Source organism: Osmia lignaria, chromosome 3, assembly GCF_051020975.1.
Source record: "Osmia lignaria lignaria isolate PbOS001 chromosome 3, iyOsmLign1, whole genome shotgun sequence".
In the NCBI taxonomy this organism is placed as follows: domain Eukaryota; kingdom Metazoa; phylum Arthropoda; class Insecta; order Hymenoptera; family Megachilidae; genus Osmia; species Osmia lignaria.
Window position 1 is genome coordinate 6352652 of NC_135034.1, and position 18916 is coordinate 6371567.

The window sequence follows — 18916 nt, forward strand, 5'->3', positions numbered from 1 at the left end:
AGCATTTTATAAATAAGTATTATATATAAAATACTATGTGACATATATGTGTTAAACCTATCGCTGCGTTTGTAAGTTCATAAGTTATAAACTATAGTTTAAGGCGATGCTAGCGTGAAGATCGAACTTCAAATTCCGCGTTGGTAAAACAGTCAATGTTTCATTGAAAATTAGGCCGAACAGAAACTGATTTAAGCGCCATCTCAATGATCGCAGGTTATCAACTAACGGCATGTTATCGACTACGTCACCAGTTCATAATTAAACAATACTGACCATCCATTCATTATTATTAATTTTCTTTCCGTAAAATTGTAGTTGCAATGTGGTACACTTCACAATCTCAATGGCATAGTTCCTGAAAAAATATAATAGAGATTAAATAGCAAAAAAAAAAACATAAGCTTCGCAGCCAATTCGCTCGTATTATTTGCTGCATAATTAATAAATGTACCATAGAAATAATGATACAGTTATTAATTAGTCATCAAATAATAATGATTGCCCAGGTCTCACTACGAGGAAGTTGCTGCGGTTTGGAGACCGGCCCTACCTCATCCCATCCACCCTCCATTTATGCAAATTTTTACTTTCATTCAATAATGAATTCCTCTCGAAAATTGTTAGAAGAAAACGTAGCAAATTTCTATCAAATGAAAAGCAGAAATGCTGTGTTCTGTGGACAGAGGCGAAATCTGGCGCCTGACCAGAGTCATAAATAAAGAAATTTACGAACTTTCCAAGGTACAACGTCTCTGCTTGAAATATCTTCGCCAGGGTTGATTTCATTCTACCATTGCGTATCAAACAACTTCGTTCTTTCTAAATTCCATATTTTGTGATTTTCTTTTTATTTTATTTTTAACCGACTTCGAAAAGAAGGAGGTAATTAGTCATTTGTAATTAGTCAAAAATCATACAAGTTCCCTTTTCAGGAACTATAAAATTACTATAGTTATACGTTCTATATTGTAATATTGCAATCCCGAAAATACTTTTCTGAATTTAAACTATTGTTTCTCAATTAAAAAATATATAAATCTTTTTGTAGTAGCTCTTAGCTTGATATCGCTTTCTAAAAGTTATCTTTAGAAAACGATATCAATTACCAGGTCACACCACGTGGAGGTGGCTACGTTAGTGACCCACCCTAAAATCATAAGAACGTGAAACCATTCAAAGCAGACAACATAAAATAAAAATTTAAGCAATACAATCTTGAAATAGAAAATAAAATTAATATCCTAATATCAGAAACAATTGAGAAAATAATAATAATTTAACAATAAAATGCTGTAATGGAAAACATAATTATTAGGATTAGATATACAATAACGTGAAACCATTCAAAACAGACAACATAAAATAAAAATTTAAACAATACAATCTTGAAATAGAAAATAAAATTAGCATCCTAATATCAGAAATAATTGAGAAAATAATAATAATTTAACAATAAAATGCTGTAACGGAAAACATAATTATTAGGATTAGATATATAATAACCTGAAACCATTCAAAACAGATAACGTAAAATAAAAATTTAAACAATACAATCTTGAAATAGAAAATAGAATTAACATCCTAATATCAGAAACAATTGAGAAAATAACAATTCAACAATAAAATGCTGAAATAGAAAATATAATTACCATCATAATTTCTGTAACAATTAACAAAATAATAATTGAACAATAAAATGCTGAAATAGAAAATATAATTAACATCATAGTTTCAGTAACAATTAAAAAATAATTCAACAATAAAATGCTGAAATAGAAAATATAATTAGCATCATAATTTCGATTACCATCACAATCTCAGAGTATGTTTTAAATAAATAGAACATAATTAAAATAAGAACATGAAATATAATTGATGTGCAAATCAATAAGAAAAGAATAATTTATTTCAATAAAGCAATAAACGAAAAAGAAATAGGGGAAATAAAATCGCGAGTTGACCATTCAACGAGCTGGGTATTGAACTCGTAAAATTTCGAGTTCAATACGTCCTGGACGGTATTATTCATACCGTCCAAGGAAAAACACAGAAAATGAAAAATCAAATTAGCGAGCATAGTGACAGAATGACTGTCCATCCGAAGATGGAGAGCCATTAGTAGTTCCCCTCTTCTGGGCAAATTTTGCCGGGGCTTTTCAGCATATAGCCTCTTCTTTCTTCGGCAATAGCCTCACAAAAATCACTCGCGAAAATTTTACGTTTGCTCAGACATTTGTAAAAATGTAACACGTAAACGAGCAACGATCCCTTGAATCGCTACTCGCATACCTGCACAATTTTTGCAAATGTCCAAGCACAAAACACTTTTTAATTTCACTTCACTTCACTTCACTTCACTGCACTTTCACTTTAATACTTCATTTTTGTAATCGGGTCTAGTACCACGACTACGACTTACAAACTAATAAGGCTTGGCCTTGAAAAAATCAAGAGAGAATGCTAAATTAATTAATTAATCAACTAATTAATTTGCATTTTCATTTTTCCTCTCGATTTTTTAATTTCCAACCCCAGATACAAGCTTCTCACGTATTAGAGGAGAATACGAAGAGAAACATGAAAGCTTGCTCTGGCCCTGCCTACTTATAAACTAAACTCAATCACACCAGAAGTAAACTACCTGCCTGCCTATCGCTATATTTAAAAAAGGGCAAAAATCATTCTCACAAAAATTCACTCCACGGTTCTCATACAACCACCCGGGTGCAAAAATGCCTACACCTAGAGAGAACGTCCCGGGACGCCTCCGACACCCGAGTTCAATTCAACTTTCACACTCTAATAAAATCATACCTTTTTTGCTGAAATCGACTGACAAATAATAGTGAACATTATGCTAAAGTAACACATTTCATTTTCGTATTCTATTGAATTATCTAATGTAAAAATTTTTCAATTTATTCTTGATAAGTATTTTGTAATGTTATAGTAAGTTAAGATTGTTAATAAACGATACAAATCCCACATCCTAACCACACACACACATGTGGAACTTGTATCGTGGTTCACTATTGGTTCACTACTTTTGTCAGTCGCCAAAATGTATTACACTTAAAACTAAACCTTGTCCACCGCCCTCCACCCACGCGAGTACATCTAAGTACCCGAATGAGCTTTGGGCATAAAAATGAACAAGGCCAAAGGTATTTTCACCTACCAGTTTTCTTCATGTGTGCTGAAATGCCTAAGCTAAAACGTAGGATTAGCAAAAACTAAAGATGATACTCTCACTTTATTAAAAGTAAGAATATCGGCGAAATTTCGCGGCTCCGATTTAGTATATGGGCTGGCCCCCCAGGGGGGTTTATTTTTAATGAAAGTGACTCGATTTTGCAAATATAAAGCTTGAAGAGCAAATACAGAAAAGCAAAATTGAGCAACTATGACATAAAACATGGTGCACTGCTAATATCAGTTGGCAACGGAGGTTCTTAGGCCCCCTGGACTTGTGCCCGACGCTACATACCACCCACCCCGCCTGGACGTCGTAACGCCAGGACAGGATGCACCCCTTCGCTAAGAGCGCTACCCGCCCGTCCAACACGTTGCATCCAACGTGTCAGATTGACGGACGCCCATAGTATAGACAAAAGGACTGCAGTTTAGAATATGGTAACATATTTGCATATGTTCCGTATTCTAAAACTGCGCCTGCAAAGGCCTAGTAATGCATGGGTTTATCTCCCATGAGATGGTGTTTCACGGTCTTATGCCGCGGAATCCTTGTAACTAATTTGATTCAATAAATAAAATATTGGATTGAGTATAAAAACCAAAAGGATTCCCACCATATACTAGTCAGTGCATTGTCATATTTACTCTCGCGTTGGAAATTTTTCGCAACACTAATTAAAATAGAAAATCCTGATCTAAAAACATGACTAGTACATAAACATCTAACGGGCTAATATTTCACTATACTGATGAATTATGAGTGTGAATGATGAGCGTTTAGGGTCGAGAACCGTGAACGTGACAGAATGAATTTGAAGTACGAACGAAGAGCTTTCTACAATGCTTGAAGAGCAAATACTAAAAAGCAAAATAGAGTAAGTATGACGCAAAAACGGTGCACTTCTAATATCAGCTGGCAACGGAGGTTTTCGGGCCCCCTGGACTTACGCCCGACGCTACATACCACCCACCCCGCCTAGGAAAGGATGCACCCCTTCGCTAAGGGCGCTACCCGCCCGTCCAACACGTTGCATCCAACGTGTCAGATTGACGGACGCCCATAGTATAGGCAAAAGGACTGCAGTTTATTAAATGGAACATATGGATGTGCGCCACATTCTAAACTGCGCCTTGAAAGGCCTAGTAATGCATGGTTTTATCTCCCATGAGATGGTGTTCACGGTCTTTTGCCGCGGAATCCTTGTAACTAATTTGATTAATTAAATAAAACATTGAGTTTCAAAACCAAAAGGATTCCCACCGAATACTAGTAAGTGCATCGTCATATTTACTCTCGCGTTATTTTTCGCAACACTAATTAAAATAAAAAATCCTGATCTAGCAACATCACTAAAGGGGAGCTTTAAATTATGCTCGAAGAGCAAATACTGAAAAGCAAAATTGAGCAAATATGACTCAAACATGCGTCCACTGCTAATATCAGCTGGCAACGGAGGTTCTTAGGCCCCCTGGACTTGCGCCCGACGCTACATACCACCCACCCCGCCTGTTTAAGGCTCTAGGCCCAGGCAGAGTGCACCCCTTCGCTAAGAGCGCTACCCACCCATCGAACACGTTGCATCCAACGTGTTCGAGTGGTGGACGCCCATAGTATAGGCAAAAGGACTTTAAGACAGCTTAGCGTATGGGATGCAACATACTTAAATGTTCCGTACTCTATGGCTGTGCCTGAAAAGGCCTAGTAATGCATGGTTTTATCTCCCATGAGGTGGTGTTCACGGTCTTAGGCCGCGGAATCCTTGTAACTAATTTTATCAAATAAAAACCAAAAGGATTCCCACCGAATACTAGTCAGTGTATAGTCATATTTACTCTCGCGCCGGAAATTTTTCGCAACACTACTTAAACTTGAAAATTCTAACAGGGTAATATTTACCCTCGCGTTGAAAATTTTTCGCAACACTACTTAAACTTGAAAATTCTAACGGGGTAATATTTACTCTCTCGTTTAAAATTTTTCGCAACACTACTTAAACATGAAAATCCTAACGGGGTAATATTTATTCTCGCGTTGAAAATTTTTCGCAACACTACTATAACTTGAAAATCCTAACGGGGTAATATTTCACTACACAAGGGTATGCGGGTGGATAAATGATTATGTGATAGAGTTCGTGAGGCTGAAGTGCGAATGATGAGTGTTTAGGGTCGAGAACCGTGAACGTGACAGAATGAATTTCAAGTACGAAAGAAGACCTATATAGAATGCTTGAAGAGCAAATACTGAAAAGCAAAATAGAGCAACTATGACGCAAAAATGGTGCACTTCTAATATCAGCTGGCAACGGAGGTTTTCGGGCCCCCTGGACTTACGCCCGACGCTACATACCACCCACCCCGCCTAGAACAGGGTGCACCCCTTCGCTAAGAGCGCTACCCGCCCGTCCAACACGTTGCATCCAACGTGTCAGATTGACGGACGCCCATAGTATAGACAAAAGGACTGCAGTTTATTAAATGGAACATATGGATGTGCGCCACATTCTAAACTGCGCCTTGAAAGGCCTAGTAATGCATGGGTATATCTCCCAGAGATGGTGTTCACGGTCTTATGCCGCGGAATCCTTGTAACTACTTTGATTAATTAAATAAAACATTGAGTTTAAAAACCAAAAGGATTCCCACCGAATACTAGTAAGTGCATCGTCATAGTTACACTCGCGCTGGAAATTTTTCGCAACACTAATTAAAATAGCAAATCCTGATCTAGCAACATGACTAAAGGGGAGCTTTAAATTATGCTTGAAGAGCAAATATTGAAAAACAAAATAGAGCAAATATGACTCAACATTCGTCCACTGCTAATATCAGCTGGCAACGGAGGTTCTTAGGCCCCCTGGACTTGCGCCCGACGCTACACACCACCCACCCCGCCTGTTTAAGGCTCTAGGCCCAGGCAGGGTGCACCCCTTCGCTAAGAGCGCTACCCACCCCTCGAACACGTTGCATCCAACATGTTCGAGTGGTGGACGCCCATAGTATAGGCAAAAGGACTTTAAGACAGCTTAGCGTATGGGATGCAACATACTTAAATGTTCCGTACTCTATGGCTGTGCCTGAAAAGGCCTAGTAATGCATGGTTTTATCTCCCATGAGGTGGTGTTCACGGTCTTATGCCGCGGAATCCTTGTAACTAATTTTATCAAATAAAAACCAAAAGGATTCCCACCGAATACTAGTCAGTGTATAGTCATATTTACTCTCGCGCCGGAAATTTTTCGCAACACTACTTAAACTTGAAAATTCTAACAGGGTAATATTTACCCTCGCGTTGAAAATTTTTCGCAACACTACTTAAACTTGAAAATTCTAACGGGGTAATATTTACTCTCTCGTTTAAAATTTTTCGCAACACTACTTAAACATGAAAATCCTAACGGGGTAATATTTATTCTCGCGTTGAAAATTTTTCGCAACACTACTATAACTTGAAAATCCTAACGGGGTAATATTTCACTACACAAGCGTATGCGGGTGGATAAATGATTATGTGATAGAGTTCGTGAGGCTGAAGTGCGAATGATGAGTGTTTAGGGTCGAGAACCGTGAACGTGACAGAATGAATTTCAAGTTCGAAAGGGAACTTTATACAATGCTTGAAGAGCAAATACTGACCCCCCTGGGGGCCAGCCCATATACTAAACTAATGCCAATTTCACGAATAAAATCAGAAAAACGTTTCAATTTCAAGAGCGTTTTCGTTATCAAAGTAAGTAGTTATAATAATTAATTGTATTCATGCTTATTACTTTGATATTGAAATCTGCTCATCGCGAAATAAATTCTTGTACATATAAAAAAGAAAGTGTATTGTGAAGTCGGAGGGTCATCCGACTTCTCTACATTTTTAAACTCGAAATCTATATATGTATATATGTACAAGAAAACCCTATCCTGAGCTAAGGCATAAAATACACAAAAAAGCAATTTGCACGATTATCATTGTATAAAATAATACAGTGATATTCGTGGGTCACTATGCTCGCTCAAAAAATAAAAATTACAACCAATTCCCGTGTCGCTACGGACCATTCGTCCTACGACATGATGGGAACCGGAGGAACTTTAAAGCATGCGACTCACCGATCGTTGACTTGCACCACTGCACTCGGCACGCATCTTAGATTAATCCATAGCTCGACTGTTGGCTCGTCAAAGAAACGGTACCTCCACTGGCCAAAGCACTCATCTGAAAGCACAAAAATCACGATTCTTGAACGATATACGTTTTCTCTCTATTTGTTGTAATTAATATGCTAATACATAGGATAATTCAAAAATATGCATGCAAAACTATATGGGAATAACTACACTATAAAACACGGTAAAACACATGCAAATACATCCCAAAACATATGAAGATCAAAACCATAGAACACTATAAAATATTTGCAAATTTATAGTAAAACACATAGGGTACCACTCCATAAAACCTACTAATAAATCCGTATAAATATGCTAAAACACAAAGGGTACTACTCCATAAAACCCACTAATAAATCCGTATAAACATGCCAAAACACATAGGGTACCACTCTATAAAACCCACTAATAACTCCGTAAATATATGCCAAATCACATAGGAAACCACACCATAAAACACAATAAAGCACATGCAGGTACATGGTGTATCACACCACACAGCACACTAATGCATTTGTATAAAAATGTCAGAACACATGGGTGACCACACCATAAGACGCACTAATATATCCGTACAAATATTCCAAAACACATGGGAAACACTATAGGAAACACCATAGGCGCACACAGTAACACTTGAGGTAACACACTAATAAATCCATGCACGAATATCCATGGTGTCAATCCGTACCGGTATATATTTGACAGCTCGATCCGTATCCTTTGGCGGTCGCGATAAGACTGATTAGATTTGTCCTCTCTCTAGGTCGCGCTTGTACTGGCGCGCTGCGCGCGCAATCAAGCAAGACGTTCCGCTTCACCGGTTCCGCGGCCGGCTATATTTAACTATCTGATATTTGTTAATATTTGTTTAAATATTATTTTATATTTTACAATTGTTTATTAATCAAATTATTGTTATATCTATTTAAATTGTTTATTTCTTTACATTTTCGCGTGGGTATATTGTAAAATTTTGTTTAATTATTCTATTAAAAATTATTTAATTATTATTTTTAATTTTACAATTGTTTATTAATCAAATTATTGTTATATCTATTTAAATTGTTTATTTCTTTAATTTTCGCGTGGGTATATTGCAAAATTTTGTTTGATTATTCTATCAAATTTATTTAATTACTATTTATAATTTTACAATTGTTTGTTAATTAAATTATTGTTATATCTATTGAAATTTATTATTTTTATAACTTTTATACACGGATATCCAGTAAATTTGTTTGAATTATTTAATTTTTATACAATATTAAGAAGTGATTATTGTGTTTTAATATAAATTTGATTTTTATCAAATAGTTATTGAACGTTATACAATAATAACAGTTACAAGTACTCTTCGATTGTTTAATTAATTTATTGCTTTTCTAAAATGATTTATTTTCCAAAGTATAATTGAAGTAAAATTTGTTAAACTATTATTTTAATGATTTTTCGGCCTTGTGCTAGTTCTCATTTATTTTTCCTTTTTACTTATAGTTCCTCACTGCAATGTAATATATTGTAGCATAAACACATTTTAATTAATTAAAAGTACATTGAATTTTCTACGTTTCAACCAGAATTTGCGTTTAAATTTTGTCAAGTACAATGCAACAGCTATTTCTTTTATATTCAGAATAGAATACAGAATTAGCAAAAAGCGCTCTCTCGTTTTCATCGGCCAGCCCTATATCGACGGGTATTACCATTTATGTGCAGAAAAATCTGCTGTAATACCGACGTGCCGTGTCTACCCCCTTAAAACCGCACAATATGACGGTGGAGTTGAAATGTTGAATATTTTTTAGAATGTAGTGTTTACATCCACGATGTTTTAGTTATAAAAATAGAATTCAACAGTTGAGCGTGAATTCGTGTTATGATACAAATGTTTCATACATTATTTAATATTTGGTAATGGAATCTTATCAAGTATCATTCAATTAGGAAACATTTTAATATTAATAAAAGATGAATTTTGTCAACTGTTCATTGTTATGTATATTAATTAGTATTTTGATGGTTTGTGTAAAATGCGAATTTTCCTTCACTTCAATTTATTCAACCATCCTTAATAAAGCTACAATCATACCAAGCTACCTACTATGTACATTTACAGAATGTTGTAACAATGAATATATTTCTCCTGATCTTGATAGTAAGTATAGCAATGAAAGAGTACACTGCAAATTGCTTATAAAAAGGTTTAGATACATAGATAACTAATTGCATGTATATGTTTATGTTAGCATTAGATGATATTCTTTATAAAGAACTCTATGGGCAAGAAATTGCTCATCATGTGGTTGTAAATGCTTTACGTGGGCATTTAACCTCCTCTGATCCTCCAAAGGCTTTGACTATGAGTTTTCATGGCCCACCAGGAACTGGTAAAACTTTCACAACTCAAATGATTGCCAAATTTCTTTATAAAAAAGGTGATCATAGTGCATTTTATCATTTTTTTAATGGTCGTAATGATTTTCCTTTGGAAGGAAATGTGGAACAATATAAGGTATGTTCATTTGTATTATGAAATTAAGTTAAATATATATGTATGTTTACACTTAGATTGTTCAATAAAGTGATACTTTTACTATGCAGGAAGAATTACGGAAAATTATCATTAATAGTTTAGAAAAATGTGAAAGATCAATGTTTGTATTTGATGAAGTGGATAAAATGCCAGAGGGCCTGTTAAATGTTCTTGTACCATTTCTGGACTATAATACATTGATCAAATCATGGAGACTTACAAGCAGTTCAATAAATACAAGAAAAGCAATTTACATATTTTTATCTAATACAGGTAGTTCACGAATTGCACAGCGATTATTAACTCTTTGGGAAGAAGGAAAACACAGAAGTGAAACTAAACTTCAAGATTTTGAAAATTTGATAAGTGTTGGAGCATTTAATGAAAAGGGAGGTTTCTATCACAGTGATACAATAGACTCTAGTGTTATAGACCATTATGTGCCTTTTTTACCGCTCGAAGAGAACCATGTAAAGAAATGTTTAAAAAAAGCATTTATAGAAAGAGGTGTAACTCCTACTAATGAAATGATAGAGGAAGGATTGTCGTATGTAATTTTTGGACCTCCTTCACATAATCTGTATGCAACAGCTGGCTGTAAGAGGCTAGAACAGAAAGTTGCCGCTATTATATACGCTAAAAGAAAAGATCGACTTGAATTTTGAATGTTGTTAAAATCAAAGAAAAGATTATTAAATTCCACAAGCAACGCGTCTTTTTTATGTTAACGTTTCAATAAGATCTAAATTTTATTAATTACTCTTATTGGCACAATCAGAAAATATGTGTAACAGTTAAAAAAATAGTATAATTAATTTGTTATAATAATGCGTGTAGCGATTGTTTATATATTTATGTACGTATACGCTTATATTTAAGAAGTAGCTAAAATTTTTTTATCTTCAACATTACAGAATTACAGTATATACAATTGAGGCTTGGCAATTGACTTTAAAATATAGTCGTAAAGAGAAAAGTTGTCTAAAAGTATAAACATTTGGCAATATGTTTTCTCTACATAATCCTAACATACAAAGATAGACAACTTTAATCTTTATGACGTTCTTCTAACTTTATTAGTTATCTCATGTCGTACCGAAAAATAATTGTGATTCTATAGTCTATACAAGTACCTAAATGTATTCGTTTTTATACGCTCAGTTCACGTTCGCGAATATGTATTTCCTATTTTTATAATTGTAATATAACACAACCTCAAGCAAAGAGAACAGTAAAATAAACTGTGTTTTTTATGATATTAATGTAAGTTGATTTCTTTTCCGGTCTCTATAGAGGAGTGTTTTAATAAATCTGCACGATGATACGTACACATAGAACGTTCTTAATGGGTGTGCAATCGCGTATCGAGGAAGTACCTAGATAACATAATTTATGATTATTCTTCCTCAACATATTCTTTTGGAAAAAATCCTACTTGATCTCCTATCTTTCCTTTCCACCATCCTTTGGCATCACCTTCCTTACTCAATACCACAACCCTACAACCTCGTCGTAGACTTAATTCATTCCGTTCACCACCACGAAAATCAAATAATGCTTTAGCTAACACACGTCTATACGGCCATAATAAGCGCTGATCTAATTTCTCAAAATTTTCCGACAACGAAGCTCGTTCGTAATACTCGACAAGTTCGACTACACTTTTGAAGAAACGAGATTCGCTGAGATAATATAAATCAGCACCATCGACGTCGCGTTTAAATATCCTTATATGTTTCACCGCTCCATCTGCCCTGTAATATTAATTAAATATTTTTACGGTAGATATTTCAAAAAATATTACAATTAAATGTACTTATGTTACATTCAGCTCTTACTTGATACTAAGTGCGTAATTAGTTTCATGTTTTAAACGTGGTTGTCCTGCAGGCCGTACTCGTAACATGTATGTACCATCTTCGCGAGGTTCTAGTTTATTTGAGGCTGTATCTCGTCCCATTTCTCCGACAAACCATAATTTTACCGAAAGAGCACGCTCGCATGGTAGAGGTGGAGGAGGTGGAGGTGGAGGCGGTGCTGGCATACACCTACCTGAATGTGCAATACATTGTTTGTGCACAGCTATTCGACAAACGTCACATCGGTATCCCTGTTTGTATAAAAAAAACTCCATTAAAAGCTTGTATCATAATTTTGAATACACCTACGTCGATGACAGAATACCTGAAATATGCGGCCTTTCAGAAACTTGTCACACTGATGACAAGTACGCGGAGAATCAAATGTCGTAAGTTTAAACTTATGGTTTGTATTGCGGCACGCAGCCGGATTGACATTATCCATTGTGTTTTGTAATGCCTTAATCCAAGTTTGTTTCTGTTCTTCTGTTTTGGCGAACAACGTGTACGCTGTATATTCTTGTTTGTGCACGAGCAACCATTGATACGACCATCGAGAATCTTTACCAAGCGTTCGTCTACATGTATGATCTTCCAATCGATAATCATCTAAACGTAATGTTTCACGGTAACAGTATTGTTCTCCTCTACCTGCTTTACAGATTAATATTACTTGTTCGAAAGCAAATACATATCGGGCTTTTACTCGTTGGTCACCGTGAGCTTTTACCTAAAATTCGATTATAAGATTTTACTAATGTTTAATTTCAAGATATATCTATCAAGAAAACAATATACCTTAAGCTCTCCATCTAAAAGTAATCGGCCAAAATCTTTTAATTGTGCATCTTCTTGAACGTCCCAATCAATTATCGACGCTTGAACATCTTTTATAATGTCTAATGTGTCAGAGTCACGTTTTACTTCATTAATATATTGAGCTATATCAACCATTACTTCTCTAGCTTTTCCAAGCTGACGCCTATCTTCTACCCAATCGCAAGGAGTTTCTTCTACTAATTTATCTAATAATAAATGGTATTTCAATACTCTTTGCATCGGGACTGATAATATGTCCCGTAGTTTGAATTTACCATTATTTGCTTCTTGTTGACACCTCTGCAAATTTAGATTTTTGTTTATGAAAATAATAGATAAAATGTAATATGCAAGTGTTTTAAAACTTACAATAACTTCCTGATTAACTGATTCATTACGTGCACAGGCTTCCTGTAATGTATTTTGAGCAAGCGTAAGATTCGCGCAATAATTGCCATAAATAAGAAACTTTTGTCGCCAATCGAGGAAAACCTGTGCTAAAGCGGTACCGGTTCTCGCTTTTCGAAGTTGGCTATGAAAACCTGCATGAATTTCTGCAAGTTCTTTTATACCAAAAAATATGCGTGCTGTATCTTCTGGTCGTAATAACATAGAAAGAGGTCTAACGAAATGTTTAAGCAAACTGTTAAGAACGTCTGAATAATTGCGTTCCGTTTCAACAAGTTCTTGAATCACATAGTCCCTTTTTTCACCTCCACAAATTGCGCCGTCCTACATTATACAAATATCAGTTTAAAATTTATTCGTTTACACCAAATTATACACAGTACAAAATACTACGAAGCATAACGAGACCAATTATCAGTATTGTGATGAGATAAATAAATAAAGAACAAAAATATAACGACCTGCACAACAGATGGAGCAGGTGGCAAGTGTAGACTACAAAGGTCCTGGTAGATTTCTTCGCTTTGAGCATGGCTGCAATATGCTCCATATCCATCTTCCTCTTCAACTGGATCTTCATGGTCTCCTCCTCCACCTGCTTCATCTCCCTCCCGCCTTTTAAATCTTCTGCGACGACCTTCATCCTCACGACTTTAGCATAAAAATATGAACAGCCATGCACTATTCATGCATGAAAAAAATATAATTTCTGGCAAACTTAAACTATTTGTGGCAACGGTAGATCTCGTTATCAATAATAAACATAGCTTAATACATAAACTTCTGGAGCAAATACAGTAAATAAATTTTAAATAGTGCCAGTATCACTGTACTATGTTAATTTTGCGTCCGATATTAGTAGGAACCTTTCGTTTATATTTCATATAATGTATCATTATTTCTTTGAATAATGGAATACAGTGATGTTTGGTACTTTTATTACAACATCTTTAAACTTTTAACTTGCAAACGACAGATACCTTCTCCGTGGAAGGCCAATCGCGCTGAGAATTACTTGAGAAACAGAGTAATTCCTGATATACTTGGGACTCATCTACATCCATACCCTTAGGTTTTATGGTAAATGTTCCCACTGCTGTTGTGGGGCTGAATACATTGATAGCAGTTGTTATCAACTTTGATAGTAATTTTATAAATTTTTTATCTTTAATTTACTTTAAGTTATAAATACATCTATAAATAATAAAGTTGCATTGAAAATTAGATGCTTACCCTGCACCAGCACTTTGTAAACCCTTATAAATATCTTCCTGTGACCTACCATGACCTACAGAAAAACCACTGTAACACAAGTATGTTTATGAGAATGGGTTAATACAACTTGTGTGTAAAAAATTACACAATATTAAATTACTTACAGAATACCCTTGCGTCTTAAACGGGAACAATTTGATAAAGCTGATAAAGTACATAATACACGATGAAAATTTGATAGATCAAACAACATAGAAGGTTCAAAAAGGTCAGAATCAGATAATCCAAAAGTGGTTGAGCACGCGGATAAAAATACTTTTATGTTTCTTAAACACAAAAATTGTGCCATTTGTGGTTTTTGATTCACATCTTTCATATCTATACAACCGGTATCAACTGTATTTAGAAGATTGCATAGTAATACACCATCTCTTAATGTATAAGCTAAATCAACTGCAGTTGCTTTTGGCCAATTTGCTTTGTGATCAGCTCTTAAAGCTCCGCATCTTGTCAACCATTTGGCACATTCGTGCCAACTTTCGTTGTCTGAATTGCTATCTATTCTGTTCATTTTGGTTTGTTTATTTGTTTAAATGTAAAAAATTTTAAAGTTTACAATAGGAATTCCTTTAATATATAATGCATTAGGCCATTAAGTTTTCATAGATGCATTTTGTTATGCTTGAGATCTGAAAAAAATAGAAAAATATAATTAAAGATAGCAATTGGTGATGATTTACATATGTTTAATCATAATAACTTGCACAAATATATTGTACCAAATGAGAAAAATAAAATGAAATCATAGCTAAGAGTAGTTTCAACAGATAAAATTATCAGACTTGTATTAGGATAAAAAGTTATGATTATACATATATAATTAAAGTAAATAATGTTTTTGAAAACATACTTTCATTCGTAAAATAATTTATAAGTTGTTTCTTCGTTCTTCTGTTAGTGTTAAGAATATTCTGTAACAAGTTCTACCAAAGAACTCATTATTGTGTTCCGTGTCGGTTCTTAAAAATATCTCAACGAAATACGTAACGCCGCTTGAAATGGTTTGTTGGCAGTGTCATTGGTAAAAAAACATCTTATTGAACTACGACTTTAATACGCGGCTATTACTTTGCACGATATGCCTTGTTTTCTCATTGTAATATTATGACGTTCAGCCTACATTGGCTTACAGTCGCCATATTGCTGCTTCGCCGCAGTCGATCATATCATAAATCTCGTTGCAATATTTAATTCAGGCGTTCCATCACAGATGGGGATAAATGTTTGTGCAAGTGGCAAATATTAATGATAGATTCTAATAAGAATTACCTAATAAGGTTTTCGTTAATCTTGTTTTATGAATAAACTTCTGAAACATTTTCATTTTGATTTATACGCATTCATAAGATGCGTGATAATACTTATCACGCATAACACAAAGACTTTAATTGTAATTTCTACAGATGTTAACATATAAATGTGTATTATATAATAAATATTAATGAGTAAAGCGTTATTATGAGTATAAAATTATGAGTAAGCGTTATTTAAAATAAAATGTTAACCAATCGGATGGATATACTGTGTGACGCAAGGTCAGGTTTCATTTGCTTTGATGCATCACTATGGTCACGTCAGTGTTCACGCAGTATGTCGACTGTAATGACAGAAGCATTATTAGTTAAGCAGTTATTGAGTTACTTTGTACTTTATTTGTGATATATTTTGGTACGTATATCCGTATATATTCATAGATAATTTATTAAGTTTGAGTAGGTTAAACTTAATACACGCGCACATGTGCCGCATACAGTACCCAACAAAGGAATTACAAATGTCACATCTTTTATGACAATAGAATGTCATTAAGTTTAGACAAACACTTTTTTTTTTTAACCAGATGGTGTATTTAAATTCAATTGTTTCAGTACACTACTATGCGTGTTTTATTCTACACAGTATTTCTGTTAGTCGTGTGTAACGCTATATGTAGCAAAGTTTACGACAAATTACAATGTAAAGACGAAAATAATCTACCAGTAGACTGGTAAGCCTTTACACATAATTATTAAATTTTAATTACTGTCAATGAATTTAAGATAATGTTATTTTAGGTACGTGATGTATAAGTTACCGAAAGTATCGGAGAGCAGTAATCCTTTAATTAGGGATGGCTTTGCTTATCTATACATTACAAACGTAACTATCGCAACCGGTTGGCGATTGTCCACTAGGCCCATCGGTTCAAACAATTCTATCCCTGGAATCACATTAGCGCCAATTTATAACGACGTAAGACTGTGTAGAACATTACTCACAATTAGCGCAGATTCATAGTAACTGCAAGGTATTAGAGCGTAATTTAATTATAAGTCACTGCCGACGCGTTGAACAAATTTTCCATCGTGATACAGAGTATCAATTCGAAATTTACCAAAATATTTGGCTAATTCTCAATCATACTCAATCATTCGCAGATGAAACGAATAAGCACTGACGTTTCATAAAAAAATTGGAAAGAATAATCCCTATTATCAACTTCCGCCTTATTGTGGCACACTTATCTTTTAATATCAAAAAAGTCACGTCGAAGCGTTTTTCGATACCCCAGTTAGATTTCAGTATTTCGATCGATTGATTGCTAAATTATTGATAAATATCAATTGGTTTTCAACAATGATTACCGGTATCAAAAAATCTAATAGCCTTCCAGTCAATAAGGTTTTGAGATACTTAAGGCATTTTAATTCATTACACACACAGGCGAATGAAAACAGCAGTTTATGGACTCTATATAACGACAGTCCACCGGATGCACCATACGTTTCGAATTATGGTCACACGAAGGGTGTAGTAGCTGTTAATAGCCATCAGGGTTTTTGGTTAATTCATAGCGTTCCCAGTTTTCCTCCAGTTCCCAATACCGGTATACAAACTCGACCACAAAACAAGGAAAATATAACTAATACAGGTACATACAGTTATCCAGAAAGCGGAACATTTTATGGTCAGAGCTTTCTCTGTATCTCCTTGGACGGTGATCAGATAGACATCGTCGGGAAACAATTAAGGTACAACGAGATAGCAGTGTACGCGAAAAATATCCCTGACAAGCTTGGAGAACAGTATCCTGTTCTAAAAAATGCGAGTGATCAGAAACACGTAAAGTCACCTCCTTACACCAGCAAAGTTATCGTGAAATCTGTGGGCAATACAGAGTTTACTTCATTTGCCAAATGCGAGAAATGGCTGAAAGGTGACTATTATGAATTGCATAAAACTTGGTCTCATTATCTTGTACAGTGTATGTTACACCGTGATGAATTTTAGATATATACGAGGATTTTATAGCACCAAAGTTACAGGCGAATTTATACGTTCAGTCGTGGTTGAACGGACGAGGGAAGCTGCCGTCTAATTGCACTCGTAGAAAGTAAAATTAACTTTGAATCTCTATTGTACGATTTTTGTTTTATTTATCACGCGAACGTGTTAATTTAGCAGGGTTTACAATGTGAACAGTCTGGAATTGGAGGCAGCTAATGTAGATTTTACGAGCAGTCGGGACCATTCTAAATGGGCCATTACGGTTAAAAATAAAACAAACCACCACTGGGTTTGCATCGGCGACATTAACAGAGCTGTAAATATTTTTGATTCGACCGAAATGAATTTTGATTAGCACGGGATACTAAAAGATATTTATTTTTTTTATTTTTAGGATACACAATTCACACGAGGTGGTGGAGCCGTGTGCTTCAAAGAAGCCCGATTGTGGAATAATTATCGTGATGCTATCAATGACTTCGAGCCATGCCCTCGCACGTAATGTGATATTTCTATGCAGAAACTCATACTGAGTTTTAAAAGCTTGTATAATGAATAATAATTGCTAGCTACAGTATGTTGTGCATACTTTGCATAGAAGACAAATTGCATTATTAAAGTTCGAACTACAGTTCACTGTAGTACAACTTTTTGATACAATAAAAATTTAGTTTAAATATTTATTCGATGCCTATTTAATAGAACAACCCTAAACCTGAAAATTGATCCCGTTGCTAACGTTTACTGGTGTGTCTGAAGCACCAGTGAAACGGAGATAACGAAGAATAATGTGTTGAAGTTTTAAATACATTTACATTATTGATTGGTATGCAAGAGTGTTCTATCGCGAGCTAACAATGTTTTAATCGAATTTATATTATCCGAACAGCCGGATGTTCCCGTCAATATACATCATAAACTTCTGCAACGCCGTAGCTAGTATACAAAGTATAATAACCGTCATATTAACTGCAGTTTACTTGCAAGTGTATAAAGAAGAGAGGTCTAGCTTGCTCTTTATTACCGTGGAATAAGGACGGACGACGGGGATCAGAAGCAGTTCTTAAATTGGATTTTATGAAAGGCAGTAGCGACTCTTGCTGCACCGACTCTCCTCCCGTCTTCCTTTTTCTCAACCGTGCTTATTGTCTATCTAAGGAAATTGCAGAGTAGCTCGACGTGCCGTTAATGAAAGAGAAAGAATTAAAAAAGGAAAAAAAAAAGAAAAGTAGGTATCCGAGGTTTAGTAAACGGAAGGAGAGTGGAACGATTTACTCTTTAATGAAAATTCCAAGAAATCGACTGAACTTCGGCTCGCTCTTTAGTGTCTGTTTTTAAACTCCTCCATCTCTTTTGATAGTCTTCGTTTCAAACATCTCTTCCCTTTCAG

At 34.9% G+C, this 18916-nt stretch overlaps 3 protein-coding genes across 6 annotated transcripts; 2 read left to right on the forward strand and 1 right to left on the reverse strand.

Annotated features, from left to right (window-relative positions):
• Positions 1-9099: 9099 nt before the first annotated feature.
• On the forward strand, positions 9100-11160 carry LOC117605161 (torsin-1A). The gene is made up of 3 exons (XM_034326149.2): positions 9100-9520; positions 9612-9877; positions 9967-11160. The coding sequence occupies exons 1-3, from the start codon at positions 9334-9336 to the stop codon at positions 10561-10563; spliced, it is 1050 nt and encodes a 349-aa protein (XP_034182040.1). The 5' UTR covers positions 9100-9333; the 3' UTR covers positions 10564-11160.
• On the reverse strand, positions 11071-15421 carry Vav (Vav guanine nucleotide exchange factor). The gene is made up of 9 exons (XM_034326143.2): positions 15110-15421; positions 14364-14888; positions 14218-14286; positions 13446-13635; positions 12946-13308; positions 12556-12876; positions 12083-12487; positions 11737-12008; positions 11071-11652 (listed from the first exon to the last, which is right to left on the reverse strand). The coding sequence occupies exons 2-9, from the start codon at positions 14768-14770 to the stop codon at positions 11295-11297; spliced, it is 2385 nt and encodes a 794-aa protein (XP_034182034.1). The 5' UTR covers positions 14771-14888; positions 15110-15421; the 3' UTR covers positions 11071-11294.
• A 376-nt stretch (positions 15422-15797) lies between these two features.
• DNaseII (deoxyribonuclease II) lies at positions 15798-18194 on the forward strand. 4 transcript variants are annotated; one of them, XM_034326147.2, is made up of 7 exons: positions 15798-15927; positions 16128-16246; positions 16314-16491; positions 16963-17455; positions 17530-17632; positions 17722-17842; positions 17921-18194. In XM_034326147.2, exons 2-7 carry the CDS (start codon positions 16137-16139, stop codon positions 18026-18028), a joined length of 1113 nt encoding a protein of 370 aa, XP_034182038.2. In that variant the 5' UTR covers positions 15798-15927; positions 16128-16136; the 3' UTR covers positions 18029-18194. The 4 variants fall into 4 exon arrangements, with proteins under 4 accessions (XP_034182038.2, XP_034182037.2, XP_034182036.2 ...); XM_034326146.2 differs by having other exon boundaries at positions 17704-17842; positions 17921-18193; XM_034326145.2 differs by having other exon boundaries at positions 17701-17842; positions 17921-18191.
• The last annotated feature ends 722 nt before the right edge of the window (positions 18195-18916 follow it).